Raw genomic sequence first — 20104 nt, 5'->3', positions numbered from 1 at the left:
GTCACAGAGAAACCATCTATTCATGTTTTCTTTAAACGGGAACCAATCGGAACCAGGATGAAATCCATCCGACTCCGAACCAAAACCCGGATCTTGTCCGGGAATCAGAACCAGCCTTCAGCAGAAACTAAATCATATTTTAAAAAACTTAATATTTATTATCCGTCAGTCAGATATAGATCTATAACACACAGAGTGAAACATTCCAGCCTTTATTCTGATGGTTCTGGTGGTTCTGATGGGTCAGAGAATGAAAACATTCAGTGTTTCAGTTTTAAGCAGAACCTTCTGGTTCGATCCAAACAATCAGTTTCATCATGATCAGCGAAACCAATAAATACTGAAATAAATAGAAGAGACCAGTTGAGGGGTCCGGTCCGGTCCGGTCTGTTCGGATCCGGCCGGTTCGGTCCGGTAGGGAATCAGTTCTGTGAGTTCAGGAGTGTTTCTAGTTTCTATGATCAGGAAAGTTTGAGTTTTCCCATGCAACATGAACGCCTCATGTTGGGATCATGTTACCGGAAATGACGTGATGCTGGTTGCCATGGTGACGGAGTCCCGGTGTCCGCGTGGAGGTTCTGCTGACCCGTCCCTCTGGTTCTGATCTGGGTCAAGTTCTGGAGGGAATCCATCCCGGTCAGACGGGACCGGGCGGTTCTGGTTCTGATCCAGAACCTCAAACCCGGAGGAGCTGAGATGGTCCACCAGAACCAGAACCGGTTCGTCTTAATGGTCCAGAACCAGATGGAACCGGATCATCATCCTCATCAGACATGATGAAGATCAGCTGGTCGGTTCCGGTCCGATCCAAGCCGGGTCACCGCGTTCAGAGATCAGAACCGGTTCTGGGTCGGAGGACGAAGGTTCCGGTCAGGTCCGGTTCACCTGGACTGGACCCCCAGCGACCTCTTGAGGTGTTCGTAGACGACGTAGCTGATGCTGACGGACGGGACGACCTTCATGAAGTTCGGGGCGAGGCCCCGATAGAGGCCGAGCGGGCCCTCCGTACGGACGATGAGCCGGAACAGGGCCGACATGGACAGCTGGGGGCCGGCCGGCAGCGAGGCTGAGGAGACAGAGGGGCAGCGAACGCATCACAGAGGGGCAGCGAACGCATCACACAGAGGGTCAGCGAACGCATCACACAGAGGGTCAGCGAACGCATCACACAGAGGGTCAGCGAACGCATCACACAGAGGGTCAGCGAACGCATCACACAGAGGGTCAGCGAACGTATCACACAGAGGGACAGCGAACGCATCACACAGATTCTGTTTCCTGTGTTTTTCTTTTGTTCTAATTTGCTCAGTCAGAACCAAAGATATGAAGCGACTCGGGTCGGTGAACCGGGTCGGCTCAGCAGAGGAAACTTCTCGTTTCTGGGATTAGAATGAAAGATTTTATTGAACCCATTGGACCCAACCAGTCCAGAACCAGAACATCTTTCCTTTATGGATCTACAATAAATTATTTTCTATTCGCTTCAATTAAAATATTTGATGTTTAATCAAATTATTTTCTGTTTCTAATTGGACCAAATCTAAATTTTCCAGAGAGCTTCTGTTAGAAGAGATTCGGGTCCAGTTCTGGTTCTGGTCCGGTTGCCAACAGGTCTAATATTAAAGGCAACATTTATCACTAAATCAGATCTGAAATCAATAGACCATCAGAAATCTCTTGACCCCTAAATGACCTTGACCCCGGTGTTGACGACCTCTAGAGAGATCGACAACAAACCAGAGTCACTTCCTGTGACTGCTGGTTCTGATGGTCCAATCGGGACCGGTTTGGTTCTTACAGGAGCAGCAGCTCAGAAACAGGATGGAGTTCTAAATGACATGAGCGGTTCTGATCGGTCGGACCTTGCGCCTGCATCCGGGTCCGGACCAGCGCCAGCGGGTAACTGGCCAGCTGCCCGCAGGTGCTGGAGGTGGTGCCACAGGCCAGCAGCACAAAGACTCCCGGGTCGGCGCTGTCCGTGGCGAAGCGCTGCAGCCAGGAGTTCTTCAGGGTCTGAGGAGAGGAAACGGGTCAGACAGCAGAACCGCCGCGGCGTCCCGGCCCTCGGTGCCGGTCCACTCACCTCGTAGACGGCCAGGTCGATGCCGGCGTACGGGATGATGCCCAGCATGTTGGGGACGTAGCCCTTGTAGAACGCCGCCACGCCTTCCCTCTGCAGGATGTGTTTGGCGCAGTCCAGGATCCCAGAGTACTGACCCGTCTTCCTCAGGGCCAACCGGGTCTTCAGAACCTGAGGGGACAGGAAGCAATCAGGCATTTCACTCTGGAGGGAAACGCAGCTTAGAGAACGCTCACATCGTCTGAGGCTGTGGAAACGTCACAGTGGACCTCCACCATCTGGGATTGTGGAGTGGAAGGTGACAGCAGCAGCCGCTCCGCCTGCAAACCTCCTGCTGTCCTGGAGCTTTCCTGGAACTTTCCTGGAGCTAGCCCTGGTAAACCTGGGCTAGCTCCAGGAGCCTGCAAAGAATTTTGGTGGAACTTTTCTGGAACTTAATGTTCTCAACTTAAAGTTCCAGAAAGTTTCTGGTAAGTTCTGGGAAGATTTCTGGCTAGCTTAGCAAAGTTCCTGATAAGGTCTAGGAAAGCATCCGGTAAGTTCCATGAATGTCCTTCCTCTCAACTTTCCATCATCCTGAGCGCCTCAGAGCAGCCTGGCTGTGTAAACTGAAGGTTTCTAGTGAGGAACTGGATGTTGGCACCGGCAGGACGCCCCTCACCTCCATGGGGTAGATGCTGCTCTGGGCGATTGCCCCAGCCAGAGATCCCGACACGAACCTCTCCGTCATTCCCAGCGTCTCCTGGTTGCTCCCGATGAGCCGTTTAATCTGAGACACAGCAGATCAGATTCACTCAGCCGGAACGACCTGGAGCGGCTTCTTGACATTCTGACCCGGTTCTGACCCGGTCTCACCTGCTCGTAGGCCATGAACTTGATGGCGGACTCTGGACCGATTTTGATCACGTTGATGCCGTTTCCTCTCCACAGCGAGCGCACGCCGCCCTCGCGGATCATCTGCAGGAAGCCGCTGCCGATGCGCATGCTGTTGGTTTTGGAGGCGTGGACCTGAGGGAGACGGACGCTTCGCTGCGTTTTATTCATAATCGGTAACTATGATCAATACAGGTAGAAAAATGCTACTTATATCCAATATGACTTTAAATAAATCTGACTTCCAGATTTAATGCCTTGAAATTGGGTCTCTGTCTCTTTAAGGATGCCTTCTCTTTCTGAAGCTCCGCCTCCAGGAAGTCATCCCAGCATGGCTCCTCGATTAACCCTTTAACTGGTGAGCTCAGCAGTTCCAGCAGCTGTTTGCTAATTGCTGCTGGTTGGTCTGAAGGAGCTGAGTGGAGGAGGAGCTGCGTCTCGAAGGCGGGGCTAGATCCACCCAGGTGTTTAGCAGCTGACTGGTTGCCATGGAGATTAAAGGATTTCTCAAACATGAATAAAACTCCAGGTTTGTTTCTGATGAGGGATAAACATTAAACACGATGGATTTTACGATACTGGCCCTTTAACAGTTTAATGGGTTTCACTGGCACATTCTGGATGAACCGGCCCTTTAAGAACATTCATGACCTTGAATCAAAGTGAGTTTGACCCCTGTGGTTCAGGCTGTGACGGTGCTGTACCTGCATCAGAACCTTCAGCCGGTCCAGCGGCGCCGTGCAGGTCCGGGACACGGCGCCGGCGCCTCCTCCGGCCACCAGGTGGCGCCACCACATGCCGGTCTTCTTCTCCTCCGCGGTGAACTCGTCCGGGACGATGATGCTCTCGCCAACGTCCAGGATCTGTGGAGGAAGGCCGCGGCGTGAGGACTGCCGGTAACCTAGCAACAGCCAGCAGGAAGCGCAGCGTTACCGTGGCGTTACCGTGGAGTGCTTCCAGTGCAGGATGATCTCGGGGATGTTGTCGGCCGGGTGCAGCAGGTGGTAGTCCCGCCACTCGTCCCAGTCGATGGTCATGGTGCCGTTTTTATCCATGCTGCAGGAGGAAGGACACGTCAGTACAGAACCGGGTCAGGGAGGTTCCGACATGCACGGCCGGATCGGATCAGAGCGCCATGCTGGAACTGAAACAGAGAAGCTGCAGGACGGCGACGAGCAAAAACAAAAACAAGAAGCAGCTGGAGGTCAACTGGAGGTCAACTGGAGGTCAACTGGAGGTGATACTTACTGCAGGACCGGGGTCCAGATGAACCCCGCCCTTATTCTGGGACAGACCGGAGACACACAGAACCACAGACCGGTTAGACAGAACCACAGACAGAACCACAGACCGGTTAGACAGAACCACAGACAGAACCACAGACCGGTACCACAGGGCTCTGTGATTGGACCGATGCTTATGACTCCACAAACTCACTCAGATCTTTTATATCCATAAAACCAGGAGCAGAACGGTGGAAAGGACCTGATTATTTATTATAATAATATAATTATAATGTAATTATATAATATATGGATATTTTAAAAACATGAAGTTTTATTTATCCACAGAATGAAACAGGAATAAAACTAGGAGCCACAGACTCCACTGTTTTATTAAAACTATAGAAATAACTTTACATAATTCAGATTAAACATAAGAATAATAATAGCTGGTGGGCGGGGCCAACGCCGCTATCAGCAACCTGATTGGTTGGTCTGCAGTGAAGCTGCTGTGAGGTGAACCAACTGGACCAACTGGACCAACTGGACCGACTGAGATCGGCACAAACTCAGATCTGAGAATAAAAACATCCTGCTGGCAGCGAGATTATCTGAGATTATGTGATGCAGCCCAGAACCCTCCATCTTTGGCCCAAATAAAGCAGAAACCGTCCATTGTGACGATTTGTTTTGTTATCAGTTACTTTAACTATCAGAACCCGCATCGACCCGGTTGGACCCGGTTCCTCTCACCTCCTCAGGATCTCCTCGGCCTGCTCCTCCGTCAGGTGGATCCCCAGATCCCGCAGCGACTGCATGATCTCCTGCGAGTCGATCCGGCCTGAAACACACAGAGAGGTCAAAGGTCACCGCGGCGTTTCGATCCGTGACCCGGTTCCGGTCCGGTCGACCCGTCTCACCGTCGTTCTTCCTGTCCAGACTCTTGAAGACGAGCCGCAGCTTCTTCTCATGATCCCGGAGATACTGAACGAACTCCTGGAAGTCCAGCTGGCCGTCCAGGTCCTTATCGCCCGCCGTCACCATGCGCTGCACAGAGAGGGGCCAAACATGAGGGCCGGGGGCCAAACGTGAGGGCCGGGGGCCAAACGTGAGGGCCGGGGGCCAAACATGAGGGCCGGGGGCCAGGGAGGGCTGGGGGCCAAACATGAGGGCCGGGGGCCAGGGAGGGCTGGGGGCCAAACGTGAGGGCCGGGGGCCAAACGTGAGGGCCGGGGGCCAAACATGAGGGCCGGGGGCCAGGGAGGGCTGGGGGCCAAACGTGAGGGCCGGGGGCCAAACGTGAGGGCCGGGGGCCAAACATGAGGGCCGGGGGCCAGGGAGGGCTGGGGGCCAAACGTGAGGGCCGGGGGCCAAACGTGAGGGCCGGGGGCCAAACATGAGGGCCGGGGGCCAGGGAGGGCTGGGGGCCAAACATGAGGGCCGGGGGCCAAACATGAGGGCCGGGGGCCAAACGTGAGGGCCGGGGGCCAAACATGAGGGCCAGGGGCCAAACATGAGGGCCGGGGGCCAGGGAGGGCTGGGGGCCAAACATGAGGGCTGGGGGCCAAAGATGAGAGAAACCCGTCCAACATGGTTCCTCCCCACCATCGCCCCATCCTTCCTGGATCTGTTAGAGAGAAAACTTTTTATCAGGTGAACAGAACCGGACTGAGCTCGGACCAGAACCAAACCGGACTTGAAAAGAACTTTAACATTCAACATTAATGTTCATCAGACTGAACAACAAGCAGCCCTCAGAGCTGATCCAGTTAGACCCACTGAATCAGAACCGCTTCAGTTTTTGCAGAACTCCCAGTCAGAACCGGGTCACACTGAACCAGAACCTGTGATCCTGATGGAGCTGCAATTTCCCAGTTGGTTCTGACCTGTCTGGACCTGGATCGCCTCTCTGATGATATGTGCTGCCCTCATTTCTGCCTGTTTTCCTTCCATCAGATTTTCTGCTCAGAGCCTGAACCCAGAAGGGAAACCGGGCCGGACTGGACCGGGCGATGCTGTACCTGCTGCAGGTCCGGAGGTTCCGCCGTCAGGATCAACCTGCTGGTCCTGCTGGGAGCACTGGGAGCGGCGTCCTGGCCAGAGGGGGCGGGGCTTCGCTGGAGGACCACCTGCAGCGTCTCGCAGCGTCCTGCAGACCGGGCCGGGTCCGAACCGTCCGGGTCGGAACCGGCCGCCTCGGCCCGGCTCAGCAGAGCCAGGAGATCCTGCAGCATCCTGGAGCGGGCCGGGTCAGATCAGAACCGCATCACTTCCTGCTGCAGGACGAGAGACGCAGCGTCCCGCGATGCGTTCAGGAACACCTGGTGCTGTGGGACGGCCTGCTGCAGCGTCATCCTCCAGAGTGCCGCAGCATCACTGCAGCCCCGCCGGCCAATCACGGCCGCACACACTGCTCAGCCAATCACAGCCCGGCTCTCAGCATGGAGCTGCGTCAGAGGGAGGGGCTGCTGCAGGGTTTCCCCTTCGTCATCCTCCTCTTCCTCCTCCTGCTGCAGCGGCTCGGACTCAGGCCAACACAACCATGAGCATCCAGAACCAGAACCAGAACCTCACACCGGGCCGGCTGCAGCCAATCAGCTGCATGTCTGTCACTTTAACGGAGTAAAAATCAGGAAGCTGTGAAACTGTAAAAACCACCGTTAGAGCTACTGAATTAAACTGAACTCCAGTCAGTGGCGTAACGATAAACTGATTGTTTTTACGCTTTAGTGGAGTTTTGGCAGGATTCCTCCACCGTATTTTACGGTGTCCTATGAAACTGTGTGACGTTTGGGTATGGCAGCTAGCTGTGGAGATTTGTGGCAGGTCTGGCTTTCCGTAGCACCGGCTCCATTCTGTGGCTCATTACGTTCAATCAGCAGGAAGCTAACAACATGCTAACTTCCTGTCTGACAGGCAGCCATCTTCCCCACTGAGGAAAAGTTTCCCATGAAGCCGCCTGACCAGAACCAGACATTCCGGACCGGACCGGACCAGAACCATGTGACCCTTCAGGTCCGATCGGCAGCTGGATCTGGGTTACTGGTTCCCTCCATTCATCTCTGCTGACCTCTGACCCCAGAACCCAGAACCCGCCTCCTCTGCAGAATGTTCTGGAGTTTCAGAACCAGTTGGGTTGGGTTTTCAGTTCTTTAACTTGTTTAACCAGCAGGATGTCGGTGACATGACCTGGGGTCACCCAGGGGTCACCCAGGGGTCACCGGGTCGAGCCAGGATCCAAACCAGCAGCTGAGCTCCAACAGCACGTCCTAGTCAAAGTCCAGACCCAATGGTGACCAGAACCTGAAGTTCTGATGATTTACCGGGTCAACATGTAAACAAAGTATTCCCAGAGTTCTGATCCGTTAACCGGGTTTGTTTTGTATGGTTCTGATCCGTTAACCGGGTTCTGATCTGAACTTGAGGTCTGAATATTTGGTTCGGAACCAGGACCCGGATCCTCCAGTTACTGTTCATCTGTCCCTCTGGATCAGTTCTGGACCCAAACACCAGGAGAGGTTCTGAAGGTTCTGGAGGAGAACCTTCTGGGTCCCATGGTTCTGCTCTAAAAACCCACCTCATGTTCCGAACCTGGCGGAGTAGCTCAGTAATCCCGTCTGTAGTTCGGGAGTTTGACTTTGTTAAAGTTTGTTACCGAAGCTAAAAGACCAGTTTGGGTCAACAGAACCGAACCGAACCCAGATAAACAGCCTGAATGCCGGAACCATGGCGGGCTGGTTCTCCAACACGACCCGCACGTCCGCAGTAACCTGAGCTGCGACCCGAACCCCGGACCCATCCCGAACCCGCCCGGACCGGACTCTTACCCGCAGCTCGTGCTCGGTTCGGTGGACCCCCAGCTTCTTCAGGCCGATGCTCAGGTCGTTCACGCAGATCCCGCCGTCCCCGTTCACGTCCAGGATCTCGAACAGAACCTTCAGCCGGTGCTCCTGCTCCGGACCGCCGCACACGTCGCACGCTTGGTCCGGGATGTCCGAACCGGACCGGGAGTCCTGGGGGGGCTGCGGGCTGACCGGGGCCGGCCCGCAGCCCCCGCCCGGGTCCACGCCGGCGTGGGTCTCCGCGGACCGACACTGGCAGAACAGCCCGGCGACCAGGCGGGTCCCCTGCGGCTGGATCATGAAGTTCCGACTGAACCGGGTCGAACCGAACCGGACCAATGGACAGACTAGCACCACGTCACATATCCCTCCATCTGCTCCAGAACAATCCCAGTTCAGCTTCTACAATATGAACCAGAACCGTCCTCCTGACCCGGATCTGCCTCTCACAATTCCCGGGCAGAACCTGTTCGGTTCTGGTCCGGTTCTCAGAACGGCTCCTCCGTGGGCCGAATCCGATGAAAACGGTCCGTCAGTGGGATTATAGTCCGGACTGTCAGCGCCTCCAGCGGCCGCTAAAACCCGTTTACCCGGTTTAAACAGAGCAGAATGTCCGCTGGGTCCGAAATGAACCCAGAATTATCCGAACCTGGGTCAGGTTCTGCAGGTTTTCAATTAAAATGGATTAATTTACCGCTACCTGAGTGACCGCGTACTGCGCCAAACCGGCTTCTACTACACTCTCGCTGTTTACCGCGAGATTACGTCAGAAAAACACGGGACACATTGACTGTGGGAATTCCAGCTCCAGACTGGGATCTGGATCATTTGGCTTCGCTTAGCGGTTCTTCTAGTTCTTCTAGTTAACACACGGATCTACTTTTATTGTCATTTAACCGAAACACCAAAATAAAAACGAAGCCGGTAGAAAACGCAGTAAAACAAACTTCTGGTGCATTAGCTTAGTAAATCGGAAAACAGAGACACAATTCCTTGTTTTAACACAGACAGCTAGCTGTGATGCTAACAGTAGCTTGCCTGTAACTGAGAAAAAATCAAACTGATTTTCAACTTGCTGATTTAAGCTTTTACATCAATGAGACCAGAACCGGACGGGTTTTGAGAGGTGGTTCATTTTGTTTCACACTGGACTATAATCATATTACATAAATATAAACATTGAACCACGTTTATATCACATTATTAGCAGCAGAAAGCGAAGGAAAACAAAGAGTTGGCGCATTGAGCTGGATCGGTCCAGAGCGGCTGGACTCATGGGGAATAAAGGAAAAGCTGAATGGATCCGAGGTTTGAATCATGTGGACTGAAGCGTTCATTGACCTCTGACCTCTGGGTGGTCCTCTGATGAAGATAAAGAATCACTCTGGGAGTTCAGATGAACGAGCAGGAACGGTTCCTGAACTGTTCAGTCTGGTGATGAACACTAGTTTTTATTCCTCACGGATTTTCCTTTAATTTCCCGGCATGTCAGCTGATGTTCAGTAACTTTGTTTTATCTGCCTGGTTTATCATAAATGATGACTTGGTCAGGAAATATTCGGTTAATCTTTGTTTTATTGTTTTCATATAAAAACAGTCAATATAAATGTCCAACAACTTACAAAAGAAGAGATGAAATGACCATGGTCTGCCCATGAGGGAACCACGTGATGAAGATCCTCCTCCTCCTCCTCAGGAAACATGAGTCTGCATGCAGAACCTCTACCGGGTCAGAACCGGGTTAAAGCAGAACCAGGAGCATCGGTTTGTTCTGGTTGGTGAGAAGCAGGAACTTCTGCTCCAGCCTCCAACTCCAGCGGCACCAACCAGCAGCGGTTTCCACGGTAACTCATCGTCCTGGTAGTGAAGCATGATGAACCTGAAGGTTCTGGTTCTGGAGGCCAGAACCTGCAGCTGCACGGTGGAGGCTGCATGGAGCAGAAACGGGTCAGAACAAACACTACATGAGGCGCTACATGGTGATCTGCAGAGGGAGGCCTGCAGTCGGTCCGGGTGGTTCCAGATGGGTCCGGGTCGGGTTCGGGTGGGTCCGTGCAGGAGGCGTCCTACCAGGAGGGGGCGGTGTTGGCCAGACGTCTAATTCTCCTGCAAACGACCAGAGCAGATCACTTTCTGGATCTCTTCCATAAGAACAGCAGACAGTGAAGGAAAAAGATTCGTGGTTTTCAACATTTTTATCCAAAACACAGAAAAACACGACAGAACTTGGAATATAAAAGCCGTTTAATTAGTCAGAAACGTTGTGGAATCACTAAGGGTTGAAAACCTTTGACTCAGACCCGACTAAACGATCAGGAGAACCAGAAACTTAACTGACTGATTATCTATCTATCTATCTATCTATCTATCTATCTATCATCAAATTGGTAGTTAGATTTAATTAAAAAAAATAAAATAAAACACATAAGATTAAATAAAACCAAAAATGACCCTCAGCACATCTAGCAGTTGACCTCTGACCTTGTGTTTCTGTCCTGGTCTCGGATCTTCTTCTCCATTTCTGCGTCTGTCAGAGTCTCCAGCAGGGGGCACCACTGGTCGGCATCTCCGGTGTTCCTGATGGCGATCTCCACCGTGGGGAGCGGGTTCTCACTGGGAGATGGGAAACAGGTCAGAACCGGGTCAGAGCCAGAGCCGGCCCACGGGTCGGCGGCGGTCACCTGAAGGCGTAGGTGCGCTGGTGCCAGCTGAGCTGCCCCCGGATGCTGTAGGCGATGGTGGTGACGAACTCTCCGCCCAGGCCCAGCTCGGAGCACAGCTTGAGGGCGAAGGCCTCCGGCGAGTTGTCGCGCTCCGACATGTCCCACTCAAACTGGTCCACCAGAGAAATGTTCCCCACGTGGATGTTCAGCTGCACACAGACACCGTCAGACCCGGGCCTCCGCCCCGGTCCCGCCCCGGTTCCCGGCCCGGCTCCGCCCACCCACCTTGATGATGACGCGCTGGTCGGTCTGCTCTTCCAGCAGCCCGTCGCTAGGATACGAGTCGATCTGCTGGCGGATGGCGGACGCCACGGCGGGGACGAAGGCCAGCGGGTTCAGGTCCAGGTCGTCGCACAGGATCTCGGCGAACATCTCCGGCGTCATCAGCTTCTCTGGGGACAGGCAGCGTCAGGCCCGGGTCCGGCTGTGGTACCGGCGCCGGGTCCGGCTCAGTTACCGTTCATGTTCCAGGTGAAGGCGTCTCTCAGCTTCTGTCCGTCGATCTCCATGTCCAATCGGATCGGAACCAGCGCCTCCGCCTGCGCCGCGTTCTCATGGATCACCGCCGGGTCGTGGTCATCGAAGCTGGAGACCAGAACCGACCCGGTTACAGACAGCAGAACCAACCAGAATCAACATTTCATGTTCTAATATTCAAATGAGGGGGCGGAGTTTCACCAGGGGCGTGGTTTCTACAGGGGCGGAGTTTCATCAGGGGGCGTGGTTTCTACAGGGGGCGGAGTTTGTCAGCTCAGAACTTTGATTTTAGCAGCTTTTCTCAACAATCTGAGATGTTTTATTATTATTATTAATAATAATAATAATAATAATAACTGTAGGAGCCTAAATTCAGTTTTACTTCATTCAGACATTTAGGACAAATTATGTTTATATTTCTTATGATATTTTTATTTGGATAAAAATGATTACTAGTTAAATCTCTATTGCATACTAATTTGTTATATTGGACTAAACTAAAGCCTTCTTGTACATTTGCAGATCTAATTGCAGTTAAAGATTTTAGGGTGCAGCTAGAGAGAGTTAGCTGGGCAGTTTAGTGGAGCCACACAGTTTTGTGACCTCTCTCTCTCTTTGGACTCTCTTGTTTACTCTTTATTATTTTTGTGGAAAAGTAACATTTGTACCGTTTTTATTTCTGAAATAAACCATTAAACTTTATCAAGAGGATCCAGTCTGGTTTTTGTTTTTGGTCGTTTCGTCATCAAATGGACCGAAGGGGAAAAACGGAGAGCGTCAAGCTTATGGCTTCATTATTTAGGAATAATGATTATAATAATAATAATAACAATAATAATGATGATGAGGATGATGATGTTTCCTAAGGAGGCGGATCCCACCAGAGGGGGAAGGTTCTCTTCTTGTCGCGGCCGATCCGGTTTCTGTTGATGGAAGTGGAGGAAGGAACGGCGTCCAGGTGATGGGAGCTGTTGGGTAAAGTGGGAACCCACTGGCTGCTGCGCTTCGCCTTCTGCTCCCTGAAACAGAGACAGGAAGTGGAGGAATCTGCTTCCTGCCCAGGAAATAAGGAGACTCATCATGTTGGAGGAAAAACGTTCTGTCTCTTAGTTTCCTGTATCTTACAGTTAAACCTCCGTCTTCAGCGTTTCGTTTTTATCCATGTTTTTGACGGGTTGGTTGTTTCATTTATGTTTCAGTTTTTACCTGTTCAATCATCAGCATCAAACACCTTGAGTGGAACAGATACAAAGACTGAAAGGATCATCGTAACAGTCTGAGGTCCCTGAGAGCGACCCGACCCGACCCGGTCCGGTCCGACCCGGTTACCTGAGGTACGCCGGAGGCTCGGTGCTGATGGACACAGCCTTGTACTTCTCATCGTTCCCGTCGAAGATCTCCTCGCACTCTGAGGCCTTCAGCAGCGTCACGCTGGTGGCTGTAAGCAGGAGGAACACGGCAGGGGTCAAAGGTCGTCTAGCAGCTCTAACCAGCAGAGTTCAGGCTGATGAAGGGAGGAAACCGTTATCAAAGCTCCAGCTGACTGTTCCTTCATTAAAGCGTCTGTTCATAATAATCCTGCAGCAGATTAAAGTTTTTCTGATCGTCAGAGAAGAAGAAGAAATAAAACCAAACTGCAGCAGCTGAACTGCAGGACGCACCGTGAGATGAAGCCATGATCTTCTTCCTCTCCTCCACGGAGGCCAGCCGCCTCCATAGTGACGGGTAGCGCTTATAGAGCGAACCTCTGAACATCCGCAGGTAGTTCCCGACCTGGACAGACAGGAAGAGAACCTGATCAGAACCAGAACATCAAATACAGAGAGGAAAACTGGAAATCTGCTGGCAACAAATAAATCCTTTACAGGTTTCAGTCTTTATCAAACCACCACAAAGTTTCACTTCATTAATTAGTTTCACAGAAATTGTTTCTTTCCTGACAGCTGCTTCATTTTCCAGTTAAATAATGAGCCTCCCGTTATAAACTCTTAACTTTAAAACACATTTTTACAGCTTAAATCAGCGAGAAAACTCAGAAATCTGGCGATTCCTTCACTTTCAGACATAAAAACCGATATTTTAGTTTCTTTAAATGGTGTAAAATTTATTCATTTTGTGTATTGAGCTCTTTATTGTTAAAATCAGTTTCCAAACAGCAACTCAACCTAAGAAATGAACTTATATTATAGTCTCTATAAAAACGGACAAATTGCGGTAAAAACAGCGTAAATCAGCAGCAGGCTGTGAAATAAACGTCATTATTAATATTCTCCAGCTGTTCGGTTCCGGATTATTAAGTTTATAAGTTAGTTTTTATTTAATGAGCCGTTTTTTGGGTCTCAGAATGAATCCAGAACCACTACGGTCTTTGTTTACAGCTGCGTTAGCATGCTAATGGTGGCTAGCAGCAGGATGGAGAGCCTAGACTGGTTTTACTGGGAAGCAAGCCTCCAGCACCAGTGGCCACACGCGGACATACCTCTGATCCCACCATGTAAAAGTCTCCATCTTCCTCCAGCTGGAACTTAACTGGTTTCTGGCCAAATGTTTTACTCAGAGCTAGCTGCATCTTTGCTACACCGGGGCTAACAAGCTAGATCTGCTTCTGACGCGTTTAAAACCTCCGGAAAAAGTGGGAGATCGCAGATTTATTCGATTCAAAGAAAAATGACAAACACAAGGATCGCGGTTGACCATCTAAAAATATCTAATTATATAAATAAGAAAACTCTTCTTGTGTATTAACATGTCTGGTATAAATATCTAAATACAGGTCGATAATTTATCTAAAAAAAATAAATAAATAAAATCCTGAGCTTGTCAGTGAACATGCATAAAGCTTGATGAACATCTTGTTATGCTGTTTCATCAGTAGAAACGCTATAGCAGTTGAATTCATTCAATTTTACATTTGTTTCAAACATGTTCACACCATAATACACACAATGGAAAAGTACGAGCATATTCCCCAGCCTCCTTTAATGTACAATTTATACACTATTCTTCATTTAAAGAAAAATGATTTTAGTTTTGCAAGTTGTTTACAAGATGTTCTGCAGGTTGTGCTTCTGTCTAAACACCGCTGGGTAATGCTCCATGCTTACCAGGGAAGGAGCCATCAGGAGGGCCTGGTCAGCCAATCAGATGCAGAATCTGGTAAACATGGCCGCATTGTGGTTGTTCATCAGGAGAATATCTGTAATAACTGTATAAAGGTTGCATCCTCCTTCTTTTCCAGTATGCTGCTGTTTGCACCCTTAATGGTGTCCTTCCTTCCTTCCTTCCTTCCTTCCTTCCTTCCTTCCTTCCTTCCTTCCTTCCTTCCTTCCTTCCTTCCTTCCTTCCTTCCTTCCTTCCTATCTTGTTTCCTCCTTCCTGCCAATGTTCCTTCATCAATCAATCAGATTTGATCAGTATAGCACCTTTCAGCAGCAAGGCATTTCAAAGAGCTTTGCTAGATAAAGCAGAAACAGTGGACGCCGTCATCAGATTATTGATTCATGATCAGGTTTCTAAATCAGCTCGAACATATGAAATTTAGTCTGGATTTAAAGGAACTCAGTGTTTCAGCAGTTTTTAGGTTTTCTGGAAGTTTGTTCCAGATTTGTGGTGCATAGAAGCTGAATGCTGCTTCTCCCTGTTAGGTTCTGGTTCTGGTTCTGGATGCAGAGCAGAACCAGAACCAGAACCTGAGGGGTCTGGAAGGTTGATACAACAGCAGCAGATCATTAATGTGGTGCTAAACTGTTTAGTGATTCATAAACTATAAACTTTTATAGTTTATTCTCTGAGCTACAGGGAGCCAGAGTAGGAACTGTAGAACCGGGTGGTGTAGAACCGGATGGTGTCTCTATCCTCCTGGTTCTAGTCAGAACTCCAGCAGCAGCGTTCTGGACCGTTGGGTTGTCAATCAGACCTGTGAAGACGCTGCTGCAGGAATCAAAGCCTGGATGAGGTTCTCTGATCCGAGACTTTAGTCTCTGGTTCTGGAAATGTTCTGCAGCTGGGAGAAGAACCACCGTGGAACCGGCTTTATGTGGCTCTGGAGGGTCAGGGCAGAGGTCAGAGGTCAGAGTCCATCCCTACTCCCAGGTTTTGGCCTGATCGCTGGTTTTTAGTTGTAATAACTGAAGCTGTGCATTGACTCTAGATCTATAACTCTAGATCTATAACTCTAGATCCATAACTCTAGATCATTCCTCTCTAGGTCCAAAGAGAATTACTTCAGTTTCTGTTCAGCTGGATAAAGTTTTGTCTCATCCACACATTTATCTGTTTTAAGCATTTATTCAGTGACCTTTATGGGGTCAAAGGTCACCTGATGACATCATAATGTAGAGCTGTGTGTCATCTGCATAGTTATGGTAGCTGATATTATTTCCTGTTATAACCTGAGCCAGTGGGAGCATATAGATATTGAATCAGGATCCTAGGATTGAACCTTGGGGAACCCCACATGTGACCTTTGACCTCTGATGAGAAGTTTCCAGTTGAAACAGAGAAATCCCAGTTCTTCATGTCAGATTCAAACCAGTTGAGTTCTGGACCGGAGAGTCTGACCCAAATCTCCGGTCGGTTCAGTAAAATGATTGACACTGAGGTCCAACAGAACCAGAACCAGAACCAGCTCTGTGGTTCTCCCACAGTCCGTATTTATATGGATGTCATTGAACACTTTGACTAGGCCAGTCTCCGTACTGTGGTAACCATGGAAACCAGACTGGAAGGAGTCGAAGCCGCTGGTTTAGTTAGGAAGCTGTTTAACTGTTGAAGCTTTTTCAGTAACGTTGCTGGTAAACGGGAGGTCAGAGGTCAGTCCTGATGATTCGTCCAGGTCGTTTCTGTCAGTGGTTTGATACCTGCTGAGTTTAAAGCTGCAGACCCTTAAACTCTTTTCTCCTCAGCGTCCTGCATGACGTCCTGCTGACCTCTGACCTGGAGTCGGTTAAACCTCTGGAAATGAAACTGATCAACGTTTGCTGCTGCACACATTTATTAGTTTAAAAAGTGAAATGGAAAAGAAGGAATAAATTCTGTTTTATATTTAAATCTTTTTCACACGTCAGGATTTTAATCTGAGACCAAGATAAACATGGAGTCCCACAGACTCATTGTCCAACGTTTGTCTGCAATCCAGAACCGCGGCGCTCCTGAAAACGGCGTCGGCGTGACGATTTGGCGCCGGCGAAGAGTTTCTGAAGATGATCAAAGCCAAAAACACAAACAACAAAACCGTTTCCTCCTCAGCAGTCCAGGCTGTTTGGCATTCTTCACTGAGAACTAAACAAACATCAGGAAAACACCGAGCGCGTCCGTCCCCTTCCCGTCTCCGCCGCAGGGTCCCTGAAGGCACCGCGGGGCTAGCCGCCCAGGCGCTGGCCCTCCCCCCAGGCGAAGCCGCCGGGCCGGTCCTCAGGCAGCGGGTTGTAGTTGGCGTCTTCCTCCGGCGTGTCGAACAGCATCTTTCTGTGGGCGGAGCCAGAGACAGGAAGCTCAGCCAAACACGGGGATGGCAGCACCAATAAACAGCACCGTCTCACATAGGCTGCTCCAGCTCCGCTGTCGTAGGGACAGATACAGGAAATCCTTCCTGCCACATGCCATCTCACTGTACAATAAAAGCTAAATCATTGTTCTGCACTAATCAGTCCGATTTTGCACAATGCACTGTGGCACACTGCTGTACATATATTTACATATACATATCTGCATTTTGAATCTTTGCAAGGACTGCTCTAAGCTGCTTTTATATTAACAGCATTTGATATTTTTACAATTTATAGCATTTTATATTTTATTTTTTATTTTATCTACAACTACTACTCAGTGGTTGTTATTGTGTCTCTATGCTGTAACTGCGAAATAATTTCCCTGCTGGGATGAATAAAGTTATTCTATTCTATTCTATTCTATCATGCTCGGGGCTGGCCCCATTTAGACTGAGAGGGCCACAATATAAATGCATGCCACACTGTTCAGATTTTTATTTGAACCATAAATCACCTTCCAATAAAATGTAATAAACAAAGACATACATATGTCAATAAAAATATATAACTGAATTATAAAATATATAATTATTAACTTTTGGAAATAAAGTGAAACACTGAATCAAACATAGAGAAACTTTCATAAATATGTAAGTAAAATAAACTGCAGAATGAAATGAAACATGAAATGTAAAATGAGCGTATAAAATGTAGAACTAAATTCAGTAAAGGGTTCTGCAGCCTCACATGATGGACGGCGTCCTGAGCCAGCGTCCGCCTCCGGGCTGGTTGGGGAAAACGTCTTCCAGGAAGTAGTAGACGTGACCCACAGCGATGCCTGGAAACAAAACAGAGGATGAGTTCTGAGGCGGCCCGGCGGCGGTGGCGGCGGCGGCGTAACGGACCGAGCAGGTCGACGATGATGGAGTTTCCCAGCAGCAGGGAGAATCCCATCAGCACCCAGGGCAGGAAGGGCGCCTGGAAGTTCAGCAGGCCGAAGAAGTTCATGCGCACGTTGGGGTTCCTGCGGCTCCAGATGTACACCAGCATGATGGTGAAGGCCTGGCCGAGGAAGACCAGGCTGACGAAGATGCCGAAGATCTGCTCAGCGCCGTTAAAGGAGCCACAAGTTTACATACACCTCAGCGAGCGAGGAGAATCAGACTCTCTGGTTTCAGGTCAGAATCGCTAAATTATGTCTGTAAAAACTCAGATTCTTTATCTTCAGGAAGTCCTTTCATCAGCTGTATGTAAACTTGTGGTCCCGGACAGTTTCTCGGTCTACAGTGAAACGCTGTTTCCATGGAAACGCCCCGAGGCGGAAGGATACGGTCATCAGCAGGCCGCCGAACAGGAACATGAAGACGAAGTCAGCCGTCCGACCCCTGAAGGAGCCTTCCTCCAACATCCGGCAGTACCGGTACCTGGGACCCATAGGTTAGGGAAAACACGCACAGACTGGGCCCGAAAATCACACACAGACTGGGCCCAAAAATCACACACAGACTGGGCCCAAAAATCACACACAGACTGGGCCCGAAAAATCACACACAGACTGGGCCCAAAAACATCACACACAGACTGGGCCCAAAAATCACACACAGACTGGGCCCATAAAAATCACACACAGACTGGGCAAAAAAACAAAACACGGACTGGGCCTGAAACACACAGACTGGACCCGAAACACAGACTGGGCCTTATTAATCATCATAACATCCGATTAATCGTCAGAATATTTGATTACTAAGCTAATCGTTAGCTACAGCTAACGATTAGCTTAGCTGCAGCTTCAGAACCTCTTGGGTCGTGTCAGCAGCAGCAACATCTGCTGCTGTGAAACAGAAACATGCAAACCAGGATACAGAAATATCATGTTGAACAGGAAATTGAAGCCGACTGGACCGAAGAACAGGAAGTTGGTGATGAGTCTCCATACCTGAGAAGACAAGAGAAAATCCTTCAGCTGCGTTGGTTCTGACCCAGTTTACTGAAAGGTAAAGGAGCGACTCGGTACCTGGTAGTTCTTCAGAATCAGGTCTGGGTTGAAGTAGAGCTGGAACGGTGTGATGATCTCCAGTTGCTGCAGGAGGAAACCAGAAAGGACCTGAGCAGCTTCAGAAACCAGGATTATTCCAGAGATTATGGTCAACCTGAGCTGGATTAACGCTGGGAAACCCTGAGCCGGAGCGGGTCCATCCTGGCCCGGACGTCGTGGCTGAATCACTCCAATCATGACGCAGCAGCTCTGCTGCCTTAGCTCTGATTGGCTCACTTCATCAGTTTCTGGTTCAGCTGTTTGGATAATTATCACCTCTGCTTCTGGATGCTGAGCAGCAGCATGGATTACACTTATCATGATGCGTAACCATGGCAATAAGGTGTCGCTATAGCAACTGAGAGCATCTGATTAGCATATCAAAAACTTAAATAATCCCTGAACTGTGACCCTAAACCCATAGAATCTTAACCCAGTCAGAGGCCTCCTCAGATTCGCTGGTAAACTGACTGCTACTGGAGAAAGCGACATAACTTTAACCTTTTATTCAGCGGGAAGCAGGGCCTTCCTCCCAGTTCTGCTCAGATTACGGGATGTTCAGGAACATCTGGAAGTTTCCTCCTCATCTTCCATCCCAAACATCAACTGTTCTACCGGACTCTAACCAACCAGAACCCTCAGCCCGGTGTGTTTGCTCCGAGCTGGGGTCAGGTCCGGGTCACCGTCAGTCAGAACTCCACATCCACAACGAACAATTCATAATTAAAATTATAAAACAGATTTAACTATCAATAAAACCCTCCTGAGGTCAGGCTGAAGGTAAATATGTTAAACATCCGATGGTGCGTTCAGGGCCAGTCTGTGACGGAGGGAACCGGTTCCCCCCCAACCGCTCGAGACTAAATAAAACCAGATTATAATCTTTGACTGCGCTCAAGGCCGGGTTAAACGGACCAGAACCGAACCCTGACTGAGTTCTCAGCTCGGAACAACATTAAACGTGAAGCTAACTTCCTGAATGAGCAGCTCAACCTCGGATCTGCAACAGAAACATCTGGAGCTCAACAGAAACCAGCAGAGTCCTGACTGACTGACTGACCGACTCGGTTCGGTCCGGCTCGGTTCGTTTCGGGTTAGTCTTACCACTGCAGCCGTGGTGAGGACGCAGGCCGTGGTGTAAGCCCTGGTAACAACAGGAATCTGTAAATATTCCTGCTGGAGGGTCTGGTAGGCCATTTTGGAGACACTACTGACAGCTTCCGGGGCTTCCTGACACGTCATTGCCAACGAGATGGGGATGCGTTCATGGGCCGTGGGAAAATCCACCACAACTTCCACTTCTGTAATTTCTAAACAGAACCCTGGTAATACCAATCCGAACCGAATTGATCGTTTTAA

General features: G+C 49.9%; 3 protein-coding genes across 5 annotated transcripts; all 3 read right to left on the bottom strand.

Annotated features, from left to right (window-relative positions):
- Nucleotides 1-137: 137 nt before the first annotated feature.
- Nucleotides 138-9480, bottom strand: LOC114150141 (calcium-binding mitochondrial carrier protein SCaMC-2-B-like). 3 transcript variants are annotated; one of them, XM_028026383.1, is made up of 11 exons: nucleotides 6198-6448; nucleotides 5097-5223; nucleotides 4930-5017; nucleotides 4202-4237; nucleotides 3898-4009; nucleotides 3658-3816; nucleotides 2936-3088; nucleotides 2742-2849; nucleotides 2084-2251; nucleotides 1863-2013; nucleotides 138-1066 (listed from the first exon to the last, which is right to left on the bottom strand). In XM_028026383.1, the coding sequence occupies exons 1-11, from the start codon at nucleotides 6408-6410 to the stop codon at nucleotides 882-884; spliced, it is 1500 nt and encodes a 499-aa protein (XP_027882184.1). In that variant the 5' UTR covers nucleotides 6411-6448; the 3' UTR covers nucleotides 138-881. The 3 variants fall into 3 exon arrangements, with proteins under 3 accessions (XP_027882184.1, XP_027882181.1, XP_027882183.1); XM_028026380.1 differs by lacking the exon at nucleotides 6198-6448 and adding an exon at nucleotides 8004-9480 and having other exon boundaries at nucleotides 197-1066; XM_028026382.1 differs by lacking the exons at nucleotides 4202-4237; nucleotides 6198-6448 and adding an exon at nucleotides 8004-9480 and having other exon boundaries at nucleotides 197-1066.
- Nucleotides 9481-9575: 95 nt separating this feature from the next.
- Nucleotides 9576-13847, bottom strand: LOC114150145 (SWI/SNF-related matrix-associated actin-dependent regulator of chromatin subfamily B member 1-like). Its single transcript, XM_028026387.1, has 9 exons — nucleotides 13698-13847; nucleotides 12880-12991; nucleotides 12548-12656; nucleotides 12100-12237; nucleotides 11199-11326; nucleotides 10967-11133; nucleotides 10700-10890; nucleotides 10500-10631; nucleotides 9576-10124 (listed from the first exon to the last, which is right to left on the bottom strand). The coding sequence occupies exons 1-9, from the start codon at nucleotides 13785-13787 to the stop codon at nucleotides 10085-10087; spliced, it is 1107 nt and encodes a 368-aa protein (XP_027882188.1). The 5' UTR covers nucleotides 13788-13847; the 3' UTR covers nucleotides 9576-10084.
- A 2346-nt stretch (nucleotides 13848-16193) lies between these two features.
- Nucleotides 16194-20008, bottom strand: derl2 (derlin 2). Its single transcript, XM_028026450.1, has 7 exons — nucleotides 19850-20008; nucleotides 18725-18790; nucleotides 18573-18646; nucleotides 18038-18131; nucleotides 17613-17808; nucleotides 17455-17545; nucleotides 16194-16684 (listed from the first exon to the last, which is right to left on the bottom strand). Exons 1-7 carry the CDS (start codon nucleotides 19985-19987, stop codon nucleotides 16579-16581), a joined length of 765 nt encoding a protein of 254 aa, XP_027882251.1. The 5' UTR covers nucleotides 19988-20008; the 3' UTR covers nucleotides 16194-16578.
- Nucleotides 20009-20104: the final 96 nt, after the last annotated feature.

This window comes from Xiphophorus couchianus, chromosome 8 (assembly GCF_001444195.1).
Source record: "Xiphophorus couchianus chromosome 8, X_couchianus-1.0, whole genome shotgun sequence".
Taxonomy (NCBI): Eukaryota; Metazoa; Chordata; class Actinopteri; order Cyprinodontiformes; family Poeciliidae; genus Xiphophorus; species Xiphophorus couchianus.
The sequence above is the reverse complement of the archived record's forward strand: the minus strand, read 5'-3'. Positions and strand labels throughout refer to the sequence as shown.

Coding starts and splice junctions, on each gene's coding strand:
- derl2 (XM_028026450.1), bottom strand. CDS start 19,987: ATGACGTGTCAGGAAGCCCCGGAAGCTGTCAGTAGTGTCTCCAAAATG. Junction 18,132..18,572: donor CTGTTCAACATGATATTTCT/GTATCCTGGTTT, acceptor TATGGGTCCCAG/GTACCGGTACTGCCGGATGT. Junction 17,809..18,037: donor TCGGCGGCCTGCTGATGACC/GTATCCTTCCGC, acceptor GGCGCTGAGCAG/ATCTTCGGCATCTTCGTCAG.
- LOC114150145 (XM_028026387.1), bottom strand. CDS start 13,787: ATGCAGCTAGCTCTGAGTAAAACATTTGGCCAGAAACCAGTTAAGTTC. Junction 11,134..11,198: donor CTTCACCTGGAACATGAACG/GTAACTGAGCCG, acceptor GCCTGTCCCCAG/AGAAGCTGATGACGCCGGAG. Junction 10,632..10,699: donor CAGCGCACCTACGCCTTCAG/GTGACCGCCGCC, acceptor CCCATCTCCCAG/TGAGAACCCGCTCCCCACGG.
- LOC114150141 (XM_028026380.1), bottom strand. CDS start 8,318: ATGATCCAGCCGCAGGGGACCCGCCTGGTCGCCGGGCTGTTCTGCCAG. Junction 3,089..3,657: donor GGCTGAAGGTTCTGATGCAG/GTACAGCACCGT, acceptor CGTCTCCCTCAG/GTCCACGCCTCCAAAACCAA. Junction 2,014..2,083: donor TCGACCTGGCCGTCTACGAG/GTGAGTGGACCG, acceptor TCCTCTCCTCAG/ACCCTGAAGAACTCCTGGCT.